The sequence below is a fragment of the Prinia subflava genome, chromosome 2 (assembly GCF_021018805.1).
Source record: "Prinia subflava isolate CZ2003 ecotype Zambia chromosome 2, Cam_Psub_1.2, whole genome shotgun sequence".
In the NCBI taxonomy this organism is placed as follows: Eukaryota; Metazoa; Chordata; class Aves; order Passeriformes; family Cisticolidae; genus Prinia; species Prinia subflava.
In genome coordinates this window covers 103,315,543-103,331,846 of record NC_086248.1, presented here as the reverse complement: position 1 = coordinate 103,331,846, position 16,304 = coordinate 103,315,543, and the positions used below count along the sequence as shown (strand labels likewise).

The 16,304-nt window shown below is 41.9% G+C and overlaps 1 protein-coding gene across 2 annotated transcripts in view; it reads right to left on the bottom strand.

Moving 5' to 3' along the window:
- The window catches only part of EML6 (EMAP like 6), a 91,319-nt gene that overhangs the window by 12,728 nt on the left and 62,287 nt on the right, over positions 1-16,304 (bottom strand). For both annotated transcript variants that reach the window (XM_063391356.1, XM_063391358.1), the window contains exons 21-30: positions 15,637-15,764; positions 14,805-14,946; positions 13,624-13,776; positions 13,260-13,391; positions 12,325-12,413; positions 11,529-11,705; positions 11,230-11,431; positions 10,902-11,028; positions 1,220-1,298; positions 141-270 (exon numbers count right to left, since the gene is read on the bottom strand). In XM_063391356.1, coding sequence (XP_063247426.1) covers positions 141-270; positions 1,220-1,298; positions 10,902-11,028; positions 11,230-11,431; positions 11,529-11,705; positions 12,325-12,413; positions 13,260-13,391; positions 13,624-13,776; positions 14,805-14,946; positions 15,637-15,764 — 1,359 coding nt within the window. The remainder of the gene's footprint in view (positions 1-140; positions 271-1,219; positions 1,299-10,901; positions 11,029-11,229; positions 11,432-11,528; positions 11,706-12,324; positions 12,414-13,259; positions 13,392-13,623; positions 13,777-14,804; positions 14,947-15,636; positions 15,765-16,304) is intronic.

Here is a 16,304-nt window from a genome sequence, read left to right as displayed (position 1 = left end):
ACCTACAGTGGGTTTGTGCTGTTTACCAGGATGCAAAATGTGGGAAAGTCATGGGAATATTAAAACATTCAGACTTTCGATTAAAAATATTTTCCTTATAAAGCAATCTTATCTCCAGGAATTGTTTCAAGTGGAATTACCAGTGGAGAGGTTTTGGACAATGCCTGCTGCAGCTGTGTGGAAAATAATGTCAGCACCATCGTTCAGGTAATGGAGGTTGTTGCGACAGTCAAATCCTCTGTATCCAAACACATGGTCTAAGGCCAGCTCCTGGTTCAGGAAAACAAAGAGAACAAGAGTGAAATGAACGAAAAAACAAGGAGATTTCAGAGACTGGACCACTTAAGGACAATTCTAAATTACACAGGCAACAGAATAACGAAACAGCAATTAGTTATCCCCACTCTGCTCATTTATTGAGGTATATTATCAGAGGCTATCAACAACCTTCAACTGGCCAACTAAAGCACTGCTTTTATATTATTTTCTTTTTTAATTATTCAGAGGGCTATAAATGTTCTGTAAATTTTCATTCCAAACAGATACAACTCACAGAACAGGTTTGATTTTATTGCTCTTCCCTTCACAGTTTAATATTTATATAGGGTATCAGATATTTTAAAGAAGCTATCTGCAGAGATTTCAAAAATCATAAACTACCAAATTTCCACAGACCAAATTCTGACCTTAAAGTCCTTAAAGGAAGCCAGAGCAGACTGTAAAGTAACTCTGTAATTACGACATTAATCAGAGGTGTAATTGCAGCTTACAACAAGCAGTTGCCAAGGAAATTTTCTCCAGGAACCCAGGATGGTTAATGGATTGTTGTTAGAGCTGCCTTGGAGCCCTGAAGCCAGACTTAATGCCTGTCCCAAACACAATCACGGCTCACCAGGAACAATCTCAATTAGCCAAAGACCAAGTGTTGCAAACTGCCCACACAGGTCACAGAATACTCCTGATTCTGCATATTATGAGGCAATTGAAACAATTTGTTTGGAGGAGAAAGGGAAATTCCAAAGTCCATCATTCAAAATCCCAGACAGATTTTTCCTGGGCCAAAGCGCTGGTTCTGGATGTATTTGCCTTGGAACTGAGCAGGGAGCTTGGGAATGCACATACTCTGTGCTTGTACCCGCCCTTCACTGAGACAAAACAGGGATGGATTTCACCCAGCACATATTATTTTTAAAGGAATTTAAAAGATATTAATCCTGACCTCAACCAGTTTCTTTTTTTTGTTGACATTATTCTTTTGCAGTTTTTCAGGCTGAGGAGCAGCTCTGCTCACAGGTGGCCTGAAAAGAACATTTAAAAAAGAAGACAATCAATATGTTTGAAAGTAAAATACAACCTTCAAAACCACAGCATATGTGAGCAGCAAATGGACAGTTACCCCTGTATGAGCTTTTTTCAGAGTTGCACAATAAACTGATTAAAATCCTGCACTTTTTGATAGAAAGAGCGGAAACATTGATGTAGACTTTGAGGATGAATGGTAGAAAAAACAACCTTACATCATTCAAAAGACCTCAAACCATAATGATTTAAATCCATGGAAAAATCCTTGAATATGAAATGATGGTAAATTGGTGCTTTCAGAAACAATCTGAAGTAATTTCTGGCAATTGACCTCTGTCCAGCCTTGCTTCTGAGAAATCTCATCCCAAAACCTTGATATGGCTTCAATAAAATCTTCTCAAAATCATATTAAAGATGAAATGGTTGCATTGAAATGCACAAGTCATTCATCCAAGGGAATTTGGGAGACTGAGGCCAGCAAAGCTTTTTTACATAATTACAGTTGCTAAAAGTAGCTAAAGAGACAAATGCAGAATACAGGCTGAGACAAAATCTGATGTGTGCAAATGGTCTATAAGGCCAGAGAACCTCCACTGCTGCTGTTGATCCTGCTGGGAAAAGAGGGACAGAGCTAAGGGGAGCTCTTGGAAAGCTCTTGGAAATCAGAGCTTATGATTCCAGAGAAATGTGACTTGGTATTACATTCTGCATGCTGTGAAATTTGTTCCTGTCCTGAGACCGTAACTACCAGTAATTCCCATTGTGCAAAAAATTAATTGGAGAAGAATGAAATCCTTTTTGTGTATAGGTAGCTGCTTTTTCTGGAGCTGGATTTTTCAATGGAAGGTATTAAAGGCATGGTGGGCAGAGCACAGTGGGGACTGAGTCCTGTGGGAATGAGAAGCAGGACAACTTGAGCTCTGAGACAGAGCAAAGCTGGAGATAACCAGTCTAACCCATGTCTCAGGCACAGCAAGGACCAACAAGCACATCAGCAGGTGACCCCGCAACACGAAGAGAGTGAAAGAGTTACCTTGATCCCCTTGTAAGCAGCAAATAAAGCCAAGCAAGAAACTTTATAATAGAGTTTAGGAGTCACTTCTGAGCACGAGACTCATGCACAAGCACTTTCAGAGAGCAGCAGTCATTCCTTGGGCAAAACACATGCTATCCAAGCATGCCAGCAAGAACTAAAACAGAAACCAAAGAGTGCACAGACCCGGAAACATCACACCCGGCATCCCTGGGCAGACTTGGAGATAAAGATCCTGCAGGATGGAGGGGAAAGGGAAGCTACATCCAAGCTTCCTGCACACTTTGCACCGGAGCAGAACGGGATTCCACGGTTGGTTTATTTTCAGGAGCCTGATAGGGAAGGAACTGGTAGGAAGCTGACAGTCTCCTAGGCACTGCTGAGAGTGCACACAATGGATGATTGTTCTCTATCCCAGCTCAGCTGCAATTCAGCCCACAGTTGCTGTGGGGAGGCCAAGCCACTCCCAGGACAGCCTGTCCTGCCTTGTCCTCAGGGAACAAGTACCTTTATTTCCTCAGAAAGCGGTCACTCGAGTCCACTGGGGTGACTGGGTGGAACGGGACCGAGCAGGGGCACTGTCACCGGCAGGGAAGGGGCAAAAGAAGTTATTACAAAACTTAATTGTGTTACCAAATAATTAATTCATTATTTAATTTCAGCCCCGATTTATGAGGGCCTCTGAACTGGCACTTAGGAAAAGAATTGCTTTCTTGTATGCTTTTTTCTTGTATGCTTTTTTCTGTTTTAGTGTTAGTTCAAACTGGATCATTTCCACATTTCTTTACCTAGGAATATCAAAGTTTATGACAAGAGCAAGCCAAAATACTTCGTGAAAGCCGGAGAACACTACCACTGTCACATGCTTGATAGTCACTAGATTGTAAGCATGAGGCTTAATTTGGAGACACACACACACAGATACTTTTATAGATACCTACTCACAGCACACACAAATACAGATGTCGTGTGCATTCATATATACATAGCCATGTATATATACACACATGTGCATTCATTGCCTCATCACCATCTTAATAAAACAAATGGAAAGCAGCACATTTGAAACATTTTAAGAAGTCATTTCACTTTTAACAAGCCTATGACTACACCTAGTTTGTTTTGATACAGAAGATGACACTGCCAAGACAAGAAATTTGCACTGTAGCAAACGACATCCCTTTGCCCTGTTAGACATGTGCAACCTGCATGGCACATTCCCAGCAATCCAGGCCTCGGCTGGGCTCCCCATCAGTACTTACTTGACAATTCCCTGCCTCCAAAGGAAAGCAATTTAAAACATAACACAAGCATTAACGGTTTCTTTGCAGCAATTTAAAATAAACGTGCTTTGGTTACGTGATAGCATGGAAGAGCTCCGGGAAAGGTAAGACACAGTCAGATATTAGAGGGTTCCAGTTCTTTGGGAACTGTGAATACAGCAGAGAAGATTTCTTAGCAATCTCATGGCAATCTTGAGGATGTTCTCACATAAGGACACACAGTTGTCCATCAGGGATAAAAGTCCAGATCCAAACTGACAAAACCTCAGCACCACCTTCATGCAAAAATGTGAAAAGATGTAAGTGAACATTCCCTCCAGCCATGGCGGAGAGAGAAGTCCAAATCTGGGATGGGGTGAACAGGCAGCACCAGGATGGAGAACAACAGATGGACACTACAAGAACTGGACTGGGCGGAAGAGGGAATGGGGTTTTGGAAGAGTGGGGCATCTTGAGGGGGAAAGGAGATGTGATCTTAGAGAAAAGCACCAAACTATGAGGGGAAAAAATCTAGATCTGTTTAGAGGGAAAATAAAGGTCAAAAGAAAAGGCAGATCAAAAACTGTTATGACAAATTCTATGGGAAAGGGGATATAACCAACTCCTGCTTCCAGGGCACAGGCCAGAATTGCTGCCTGGTTGGAAATTCTGACTGCAGCAGAAATGAACTGGGGAGAACACAAACATTCTGCTCCAAGGCCAGTGGGAACATGATGGGAATTCCAGAAACAGCATCACATGAAAGGGACCAACAAGGTCTGGAGAGGGACAGACGGACAGGAGTGTCCTGCAACCCAGAAGGTGATAGGCTGAGCCAGCAGCAATGGGTAGGGAAAAGCTTCGAGACCAAAAGGGAGATAGACATGGATTTACATGGTTGCAAATTGGAGAGGGAACACACTTTAATCTACACAAATGTGAGCAGGACTGCTCCTGAGAAGAGAAAGCAAGGTTCAAGGAGAGGAAAGGGTGGTAAGGTTGGGTTGGGCAACAGAACAAAAATCCAAGGTTTAAAAAATATACTGTTCACTTCAGAAAAAATGAAAAAGCAGCTTTTAAAAGTTCCCTTAACCAGTGACAGGAGGAGACTCCCAAGTGCCCCCACATTACTGCAAAACTCCTTGAGCTTTTTTTAATTTCTTCCCAGAGAAGGGATTAAAAGATTTTGTAAATTCTAAACCCTTGGATTTTCCCATCCCAACATACATAGGAGTTTTACATACAACTTTTTCTGCTGTTACCTTTTTCTTAACATTTCATAGCTATCATAAGACAACAAAAAGAATAGGATTCAACATGAAAATACCCTACTCTCAAATACAGCAGACCAAAGCAAAGCTCAAACAGAACTACAGAGAAACACCAGTGGGAAATTATGTTTTTAAAGGACTGACAAAGCCTTACATGGTTATAAAATTTATAACTTCACATGTATGCTGATGTACCCTTTAAAAAAGATTTTAAAAAGAAAATAAATAAAAACTTAAAAGTACTGCAGGACACATGGTGGGGCCAGCCATTGCCACAAGCCTATCAGGGCAGCTGGTCACTGCATTCCCAGGTCATTCCAGCTCAGTGCCTAGAGAAATGAGCACTACAACAATTAGTAAGGAGGGCAATCACTGGAATGAAACGTGAGGGCCTTTGTTCTGAACACCTTGGAAGTTTATCCCTAAAGAGCTCCTGCACCACAGACTGGCCCAGCTGCACCAGGACCTGATGTCCCTCACACCCTGAACATGCCATCCCTCACACTTTGGACTCACCAGACACACTGTCCCTCACACACTGGAGGAACAGGGTCATTTCCACTTTTGTTATTCCCTGGATAAGCTTCAGCATGTTTTGAAGCTGTATTGGTGTATATAAAAACACTGAACCAATCATATATGGCAGATCCTCCATGACAACATGAGAAACACAGGTTTTTCCATCAGCCCTGGACTACCTCCTGCACAACAGCCCTCAGAAAAGCTGAGTATTTCACATCACCCTCAGTACAGAGAGCACTCAGCTCAGAGGGAGAAGTGTTGGGAAAGTGTGGCAATGTTGGCATCCCTTTGTTCCACCCCCACAAGTCACACAAACAGAGAAGACCTTTGAGAGCCAGCTCTGAGCTGACCTGCAGGAGCAGTGAGATTGACTCCGAGTTCAGCTGCTTGGCAGGGACTTACAAATACCAGTCACAATGTGTACAAGCCTTGCGGACAGCCGGGATGAAACCAGCAGGCTATCAAGTGTATTTAGAGTGCATTAACTTGACATAATACTGTTGAGAAAGTAAAAGGGAATATTCCAAAGGATGCTCCACATTCTCAGAGAGGGGCTTTCTGCCAGAATAAGCCCAAAGTTATTTTCTCCACCCCAAGGACGTGTTTTTCCAGATACATTTTGAATAGTCCTCACCTACACATAAATACAACACAGATTCACACTCAAAGCTTTTGCACTGCACCCACAGACGTGTGCATGTAAAGGTGCAGGAACCAAGGCTGTAACCATATGTCTAATAATTCACTTCATGGTGCAAAGGCTTGTGGGGGCTGCTTTGGAAGCTTCTGTAAGTTAGCTTATGTTGTTTTAAAGAAATCAGTAATTTCAAGAGTAACATTCGAAGAGAGAAAATTCAACTTCTTTAACTTTTCTTCATTATCAGGACATATGATTACACATGAGGCAAACCACGATGGAGACCAGGCTCTGAAGTGGGTAATTCATGGAGACTGAGACAAGCCAGGATGCCGAGAAAACAGAAAACCAGACAAACATGCTAATGCTGCTTTTTGTTTTCTACACATTCCACCTGCTTTAAAGGAGTTCCCATCACCAGGTTCATGTGGAGTCATGCAAATTGAGCTAAGGGAGAACTGCAAATGCAGAGGGTGTGTTAGGGGTTAGTAAGAAGCCAAATGCAAACAGGTCTTTGCCTTTGAGATTAGTAACGTAAATAAAGTCATCAGCAAGCTCGTGTTACTTCTCATATCAATTCTTGGTTCAAATGGTCCCAGTTCAAAAACTGGCCCTTTTCTGAAACAGCACAATTCCTCTGTGACACACAGCAGAGCTTACAATTGTCCTGGATTGTCTGGGGCAGTCCCGCCAGCAGCCAGGAAGTCCCGAGGAGTGGGAGTACCATGCTGGGAGCTCCCACCCCGCGAGACTGCTCCTGCAACCCCTCTGGAGGGCACCCCGCTCCTGACCACCGGCACGGCAAGGGGTGCCAAGCACAGGGCACAAAGGGAGACAAGGGTAAGGGTGGGTGGGGAGGAGAGGAGGGAAGATATGGAAAGGGGGAAGGAAAAAACAACAGGGTTGGGGAGAGGAGAGGAGAGAGAAACAACAATCGATTAATGATCTTAACCAAATGCACCAATACAATTGCAAGACATTTTAAAACTGTCCCTCAGCAACAGCTCTCCTGTTACTCTGCCATCTTAAAGCTGTAGCTGCTGACAGAGACAGGAAGTGTTAGAACCCCCCAAAAATACCAGGCCATGATTTGATTCAAATCCTGCAAGTAAAATCTACCATGTAACTTCTACACTCCTCCAAGATAGTTGCAGAATCATAATTATTTTAATTACATTCGAGTTATGAAAAAAAATTCATAAAGGAGTCTCATTCTCTTTTCTAAGGGATAACTTTATTATTATTCCTAAGTTTGTACTAATCATTGTACAGTTCAGCTCTCAACCTTACACTTGTAATCTTCTCAGGAGTCCCATCACAGTTCCTGAGATGAAACTCCTCCTGAATCAAACAATGAATTGTTACTTCTAGAGAAATAATATACCTGGAGGTTTTTAGATTCACCACTCTCTATCAGAGAAACATGGAGTCCTGCGAGCTTATTCCAGCAAACAAAAAGATTAAACAGATGGACATGTCTCATAGGTGCCACATGACACCTCTGAAGCATGTTTGGTTATATAAGCTGGAAAGTAATTTCAGCAACAGTTTACCCTCTAAATATTGCTATTAAAAGAAAAAATCCCAGTTAGCTCCAAGTCCTTGCCTCCAAGGAGCAGCTCACAGAAGCAGCCCCAGCTTCTTCTTGCTTAAACCAGAATCTACTTCTTGCTTAAACCAGAAACCTTTTCTCTTTTTTTTCTTTTCTTTTATTTAAACTTGCTTAGTTATGAGTTTCTTCTCACTACACGTTCACAATGTTTCCTTTCTCAAAGCCACAATGAAAATACATCAAGAGGGACACTCCAAGACCCTCACTACATGTTGCAGTGAAGTAGGCCTGCAATTTTCCAGGCCTCGGGATTTACTCACAGTTTCTGTTCTAAGCAGCCTTCCAGCTTGTCCCATAGTTTTCAACACGTGGACAGTAAGTGACAGTAAGTTACCAATGCTACAGTATTCAGTGCACAATCACTGGGGTCTTCAGACAGACATAAGGTACAACCACAAAGGGAAAGATCTGGAATACTTCCTCCAGAAAAACTTCCTCCTTGAAAGCCTACCAGGTTTCCCAACATACCTGCCTGAAAGAGAATGGAACACATCCTCTGGTTCCCTTCTTCAGACCTGGAGGGACTGGGAGAGCTACTTCAGCTGTGCTTTTGGCAGAAAACCTAAAGCTTTGGGAGCTGCCCTCAATATTCCTTGTTGCTTCTTTACTCAGCCCTGTGCACAGAGATTTCAAGACTCCACAGCCTCATGACCTGCTGACTTGGGCCTTAGATTTCCCTGAACATTTAGAATTCCCTCAACACAGACAGCTGAGTACTTGCAGATTTTCCATTTCACCTGGATTGATCAACTGTCACTTCAGACCCTCAGAGGTGCAAAGAAAAGTCAGCCCAGGGATTTCAGAAGTTTGTCATGGGTAGACAAACCCTTTTCCAGCTGCTACATTCTTTTGTGTTCTCTAAAAAGGTGGAATTTGGCATAGCTACAAAGCTTTCCTCATATGTCATATCTTCTGACAGAAGTCAGCTTTAGCCTGAGGCACTCACCACTGGGATTGACAAGATTCTGCAGGAATTGTGCCCATATTGCCCCACTGTGACCAGGAACTGCAGTCTTGCAGTAGCCAACACATTAATCCCATCTTACTGCACCCAAACTCCAGCACCTTTCACAGCTTAAGGCCCTATCCAATCACAACACCCTCAGAAAGAAGTTTTGCTGGCATTTTGCCATAAAGTTGCAGCTTCTGATTGATTACTTAACTATGAATTCTCACTATTTATATTAATGCCTTGAAAAAAGGAAAGTGAATTATCTTTGCTTAACAAGTGACATATGAAAATTACGAGATTTGTTGTCAGATTGATCAAAACAGCAAATTCCAAATACCAAAGGTGTGATTGTACTGAAGCATTTGTAATTTAGTAAGGAGAGAAAAATGTGTACAATAGCTGTGACTCTCAAACAGCAGAAAAGATGGGAAGGACAGTGACAAGGGTTCATTTTTAACCTAGATTAAAATGAAGTACAAAACTGTTGATAACACAGACACAGTAACAAGAAAAAAATAAAGGAGAATGTGAAGACCTTGCTTTTTACTCTCCTCAGTCCAGAGCTCGGGGGTATAACATGGGATGGGTTATTCCCTTGGGATGCTATTTTCATGTGCAGCCATTGTGATGGGACTACTTTAGAAGTCAGGGTCATCCTCACTGCAGAGGTGGTGCCTCCCCATTTCACCAGCTTCCACCAGAGTGGGAGGTGTGGAAACACTGGAGCAGCTTCCCCAGGGCTTTGTGGTGCTGGATAGACATGGCCTATTCTCCATGAGAGCGGCTGAGGATGGGAATAGGCTCCAGAGCCCATCCCATCACGCAGCACAGTCATGGGTGCAGAGAAGGTAAGCTTCCCAGGGACCTCAAGGGGGATTTTCACTCCTGGACTGGAAATGGTGCTGAAAAGCTGCACAAGACACAGATGCTTTTGCTGAAATCACTGGTAATTCATGAGTACAAGACATTTTTAAGCCCAGCTTAATCTGTCAATTAAACTCACTCTATAGCTGCTTTTGCATCACCAAAGCAGAATAAAACAGCTGGAGGGTAGAAGAGTTTCTGGTGTGAAACATCTGTACCTCTCCCACTTATTATTCCTGCAACAATTTAGCAATTCAAAATAAAATAATATTTTTCCCATTTTTAGCTCGATTTGCAAACATTCATGTTTACCAGATACACTATGCTGTTTGTAGAAAAATGGAGGAACAAATTCTTTATTTCAGGAAAACAGAAGGTTATGGTCCAACATTTTATTGTAAAAATCACTGATCCTCTTCCTGCATGGTATTGTTAAAACATTGTGATGAAAATAAAGGCTGCAACATTTTTCTTCTTATTGTTCATACCCCATGTTTCACACCCAATTCTCTTGTTCTGCACACTTACTGAGCAAAAATTATTAATTACTTTCTGTTCAAGATGTTCAGCACTGCATTCTTTGAGAGCTTTAAAGACAAACTTATTTTTCCAAGGTCTACATGAGATTAGGAAGTATTATTAACTCCATTTCATCTCTTGCAATAATAGAACAACTAAGCTGAAAGTCCTTCTGTGGGTTAACCCACAGCATTCCTTTGTGTCAGTGCCCAGTGGGGGGCAAGAGCAGGGAAATTCCTGAAAAGTATGATAATTTCTAAGAAAATATTCTATCTAAAGAGACAGAATGGATTTACAGCTGAGTTACCAGCTGGATTTACAGGCAGGGATTTACTACTCCAGATTTTGAGGGGGAATGTACTTTACTGGTTATAGATGCTCCTGTTCTGTCCCATCAGATTTTACCACCTCCTCCTTTAGGTCTGGTTTCACTGGATTCACCCTCTGTTCTTAGCTCTTACCTCTTTTCTTTGCTCCCCTCTTCAACACTGTTCCAAATCCAGCTAATTTTTTTTAGAATATTTAAGCCTAAGGCCAGCATATGCCATGGGAAATTCCAGCTTTAATAGTGACAACCCAACACAATTACAAGTGACTGAAAATCTTCTATAAAATCACCACCCAAAGCCTTAACCACAAAATATTTACAAGCTTACCACTATCACAAGTGCTCTGCTGCAAACACACACTGGTTAGAAGAGAATATAAATGCTCATGTGAATGGCAGAAGAGAACACAACACTCCGAGATGTGTCATGTACATGTACTTTTCTCCATAACATTAACACGTTGTACTCTGTGAACACCATTTTAAGTGTTATCTGGTGAATTTTAAAATTCGTGTCTTATTTCTAAGGACTTCTTCTGGTTGAATGAAAAGAGATGCAAAAGGGCACACTTGGAAGCAAAAGCCTTTGTGGGACATACCTCTCTTCCACTGAAACTTCCTTCAGCTGCTGATGGGGTTTTGTGCCTTCCATTTCTCGGATGCTCACTGCATAGATCTTAGTGGTGTAGTCAATTGCTTTTTCTCTTGCAACATCGCTATCATAACCTTAGGAAGATAAAACATAGACTAAAACAAACCACCCTTGTTTGATAGTGGGAGAGTAGAGGACAGGAAGATCTGCCCCAATGAAAGAAAGGAAACCCTGCCAAGCTCTCCTTACACTGAAATTTAGCACAGCAAAGCTTCAAGTAAACTCCTGTGTGAATCTCTGATTCACGCAAGGAGGACTGAATTAAACCTCTTTACCTCCATCTTCTTCTGCATCTGTGTCTGACTCTTCACTGTCCACCAGCTTGCTCTCCTGGATGCCCAGGAACTCCCTGGTCCAGATCATGAGCGCAGTGTCGGCGCCGCCAACGGTGAGGAGCACGGAGTCGTTGTGCAGCCACTGCACGTTGGTCACCTGGGCACTGTGTCCCACGTACTTCTTGAACTTGGCATGTTGGCCCTGCAGTACAGAGAATCCCCCAGCTGGCAGCCTGACACCCCAGGAAGAGTGGCTTCCTTCTTTTCCCTTCCAATCACTGAAATAGACAACTTCTTACCTTCACTGGGTAGGAAAAGAGCTTGACAAACCCAAAGTCATCTCCTGTGGCCAAGAGGGTTCTGTCCTTTGTGAGACTGGCTGCATTGACAACGGTGACATCGCTGTGCGTGGGCCAGATTCCCTCACAGGTGGGGCCGAGCACACATGTCCAGGTGTCCCATTCAATCTTCTCTATCTGCAAGCAAAATTCCCCCAAAAGAAGGCTTCTTACTTTAAACATACCAAATACACACTAGTTTCACGTGTATAGTTTTCCACATTTGACATTAATTTTTATTTTAATATTTTTAGTTCTTAAGAAACTGTGCTGTTCCAGCTTGCTAATACAAATTGTGTATCTTCATCAAAAGGCTTAACATGAAACATTCCCATTTTTCCAAGGCAGAGCATGATTTCCCTGAATCTCCCTGAAGATTTTCTGAGGTGCTACACATTGACCATTTTGTAGCAGAATTACATATGTCACAAATAATCAGCATCATGAAAAGCCAGGTTCTGCTGTTTGAAGGTGATTTATAGCCTACGTGCAACTGGTTACACAGAAAACAGGTGTCTTTGAGAAGGAGATTATGGCAAATGGCTGCTAATAAATTAACAATAATAAATTCAGAGATAGAAGCAGAAATCTGCACATTCTGCCATTTACAAATGCTCAGAAAGACACTGTGGTATTACTAAATAATTCTTATTCTAACCATTGCAAATATAGCATTATAAAAGGAAAAATACACCATTTGAAGACAATTCTTAAAATTAATTTTCACAGTAAAAATAATCCAGCACAAAATTCATACCTCAGCAATTCTTATAATATGTCTTTTCCCTCTCGGTGCTTCAAAAAATAGTTGTTCTTTGGCACCAGAATTGACTTGCAATAACTTTCCTGGATGCAAAAGGAGAGTTTTTTTATGAGTCTTATTAATTATTATGACTATTGAGAACTTACTTCAATTGAGTGAAGAGATTTCTGGAGGTAAATTAAGAAATTATCCTCTAGAGAGTTATTCAAAACCAAAGTAACACAGATGCTTAAAATCACTCTTGTAAGGGTCCTACACTGTGATTCATGCATAAATAATATTTTAAATACCATCCAATATCCTTAAGAAGTTGCTGTTGCACAGCAAATCAGTTTCTACTGATAGGGAATATTGTGCTTGTGTTTCATCATCACACTAATGGAAGTCAAAAGTAAATGCATGTGCTAATAATTTCCCTAATGATTTTACAAGGCAGCTTTGCCAAAGGTGGAACTTTTCCCAGCTCTTCTCCTTTCTGCACTGCCCCCACTGGCAGAGCCAACTCCACTCTGAGCTGTCCTGGCACAGGAAGTTTGCTGTGCCCATGGAGATGCTGTGGTATTGCTGCCACTGGCTCACACCACGTTTTGGGGCTGGCACACAGCAGGGACAGGGCTCAGGCACATAGGTGGTCCCAAACACAGATCACATCTGCTCTGGGAAGGCTCACAGGCATCAGCTCATTATGGATCCTGCTGGACTTAATTAGGTGGGACCATCAGACTATAGCTTCTTGCAGGGACTGCCACACAGAGCTCAGCAAGGAAAGGAAATTGGATAGCAACAAATGTAATTGCACTGGAACCATACAGTGCTCCATAGGGAAAAAGCATTTGCATCAGTGGTTGATCTCAATAACTGAGGGGAAGAGTTTCCTGATATTCCATTTTATGGGCATTTCCAATCTGTATCTCTGGCCAGCACTTTACCTCTGGAGTCCCAATCGATGTGGGTGATGTAGCTGGAAGCACCTTTGCAAATGCCAACTCTTTTGCTGGTAAGGACATTGTAAATATCTACAAAGTTATCATGGGAAGCCACAGCCAGGTACTTTCCTGATTCTGTAAGGAGAAGATACAGAGGTTATTAAAGGGTAAATCTCACTGATACTGGTGTGATTTTCACCAGTGTAGTGATGCACCACCAAGCAGGGGCAGGCCTGTTTTAGTGCAGCACACAGCCACATGGAGCACACACAAAGCCAGTCTTCCTTTGCAACATTCAACCTCGCCTAGACGAGAGAAACAAACTGCAAGATAAACACTACTCTTCCACCTTATCATCTGGTTGTACCTCGTGAAAACTTTATATCCGAGATCATCTCCTTCCTGTGGTGAAAAGACACCATGTCTTCCACAGTGTCAGCGTTCACCACCAGAAAACTGCCATCGTTCAGCCCCACCGCCAGGGCTTTCCCGTCGGGAGAAAAGGCACAGCAGCGCCCGCCTGCAGAAGCACATGGAAATGAGTCTGTCAAAGTTTAAAAGCTGGGACAGAGAAAAAACCACCAGTGAACAGCGACTGAAAGGTTTTTACATCAAGTATGTACTTTTAAAGCAGATTTGTTATCTCTTGAAACAGGTATGTTACAGAGGCTTGTGATGGATGCTTTGTTACAGGGAATTAACAACAATGATTTAATCCCTTTTGAAACAGGTTTATGTGCAAATACCACCTTCCAGCCACATTCTAAACACACCAATGACAGAAATAAAACAAAACAAAACAACCCACCCAAAATGCATACAGAAAGGAAATCTGCATGGAAAATTCAAAGACCCATTAAGGACAGTGTAACTCTGCCTCAGCATTATTCCTGATCACTCTCTCCTATAGCTATCATCCTCATTCATCCCCAAGTTCACCTCTCCAAAACATTTAACTCTCTTTTCCCTCAGCAAGTTAAGGGTTTCTGTGCTCCAAATCTGCCACTGAAAATGAACAATTTAAAATTTCCTGAACGATGTCAATGAGTTAATAAAATAAAAGGGCAGCATTTCAACATGGCTTATCTAATTTTATACAGAGGAAAGGGCAGGAAAAAAAATTAGAGAAGTTGCTTTAACAGGTAAAGCTCATATTGACAGCAAAAGATGATTGTGCTCAACACACAGGAAATTGTACTTTTGTCTTCTTAAGGAAATTCTTTTATGTCAGCAACATACTGGCCTTAAGTATTCTAGTGAGGAAAGTGATTCTGAGGTCAACTCATTCCCCTTGAAATTAGGGGAAAAGAGACTGAAGTTCATTTTATTATTATTCATTACAATAGATTACAGTCCTTTTTCTTCCTTCCCTTTGAACTGACTTGACACATGCCAAAGACGATTTATTTCCTCTGCTCCCAATTTCTTAATGACTGTGTCCTTTGCCTACCCAGTTAATGCCCGTGATGTGCCCTGAAAGCAGAGAGGGAGCTGTTACAGAAGCAGAGGATCCATGGCTGCCCCAGGGCCTGGCCAAGGCAGAGGTACCTTTTTTGAGCTTCCTCACTGCCAGCATGCGGTGCTGCGACGAGAGCTCCCAGATGCGCAGGGTTTTGTCATCGCTCACGGTGGCGCACACGGGCAGGAGAGGATGAGCTGCCAAGCCCCACACTTCTCCTTCCATATGGCCCTGGAGGAAAGCATTCCACACAAGAGGAAATAATGCACAGGAGGCTGTGTAATATGTTCTAACTTTGCAATGCCTCATCTTGCAAGTCCCAAGCAATAAAGCCTTCACTGCTTTCCAAAGCTTTCCATATTCCAAAAGATCTGAAATTCTGCTCTGTCTCCTCTGACAAATGTCTAAAACACTTCACTATTGCTGGTTATAATTCCTGTTCTTCCAATATTCTCCTTTCTAAACTTGAGATGAATAGGGAACAGTTACACCTTAAACAGAACTTTATCCTGAAATCCTAATATTGGCTAATCCTCAAAGTTTATGTCCTTTTTCAGATCCTTGTTTGTCCAACACGCACATAATACTTTTTTTTAAACCTTGCCTCAGATTCTCAGTTTTCCAACTTGTTAATCAGTCTTCCTGCTTTTTTTCCAGCTTTCCTTCAGTTTGCATACAGTTTGCTATCACTGACTATCAAGGTTAAATATTTCTTACTGCTCTCAATCTGCATTAGTGAATGAGTTCAATGCTGTATAAAACACAACCTCAAACATCTTGGATAGTAAGGTAGTCATGCAGGCAAAGCAGATTTGAAGAATTACTTCATGTGATCAAAATATATTGAAAAAAGAATACCAAACAACCAGTATTTCTGTGAAAATACAGGAAACAGTTTGCTGTGGGAGATCCATACAGTACCTGAACGAGCAGAGTCATAGGCCCGCTTTTATCAATTTCAAGTATTTCTCCATTTTTAGTTCCTACCAGGATGTGCCCATGTCCCAGGCTGATGGCTCGGATGGAGGGGTTGTCTTCTAAAAGTAAACCTGAAGAATGCAAGATGTTTTTTTAAGTTCATATCTCTTGCAGTTTATATATAATTCAAATCTGTTCAAACTCATGAATGTGACCTAAAATTGCCTGATCAAACTGCCAGATAATCCATGGATTCCTTATTAATTCAGGGAAGGGAGTTTGTCTGTAGTAGTAGCAATATAAAGACTGATATTTTACTGCTTTAACAGTGACAGGGTCCAAGGGGCTCAGGAGTCCCAGCACCTCAGAATTTCCATGATTACATGTGAATATCCCCTTTCCAGACTTCTACACTGAGGCCTGGGGAATTTAATAGTCCCTGCTCTCACCACAGGGAATATGGCCAGCCAAGGAAACTGGATTGACTTTGGAACCACCAAACTCAAGGCTGGGCACATTTCTCCTTAAAATCATTTCACCAACCAAAATAAAGCTCGATGTTGTGAAATAAAGGAGGGAATAGCAGAACAAACTATAAATGACAAGGAATACAAGTAATACATCTTATATGGCTCAAACCAGAACATTTCAGCACAGAGCAAGTGGTGTGT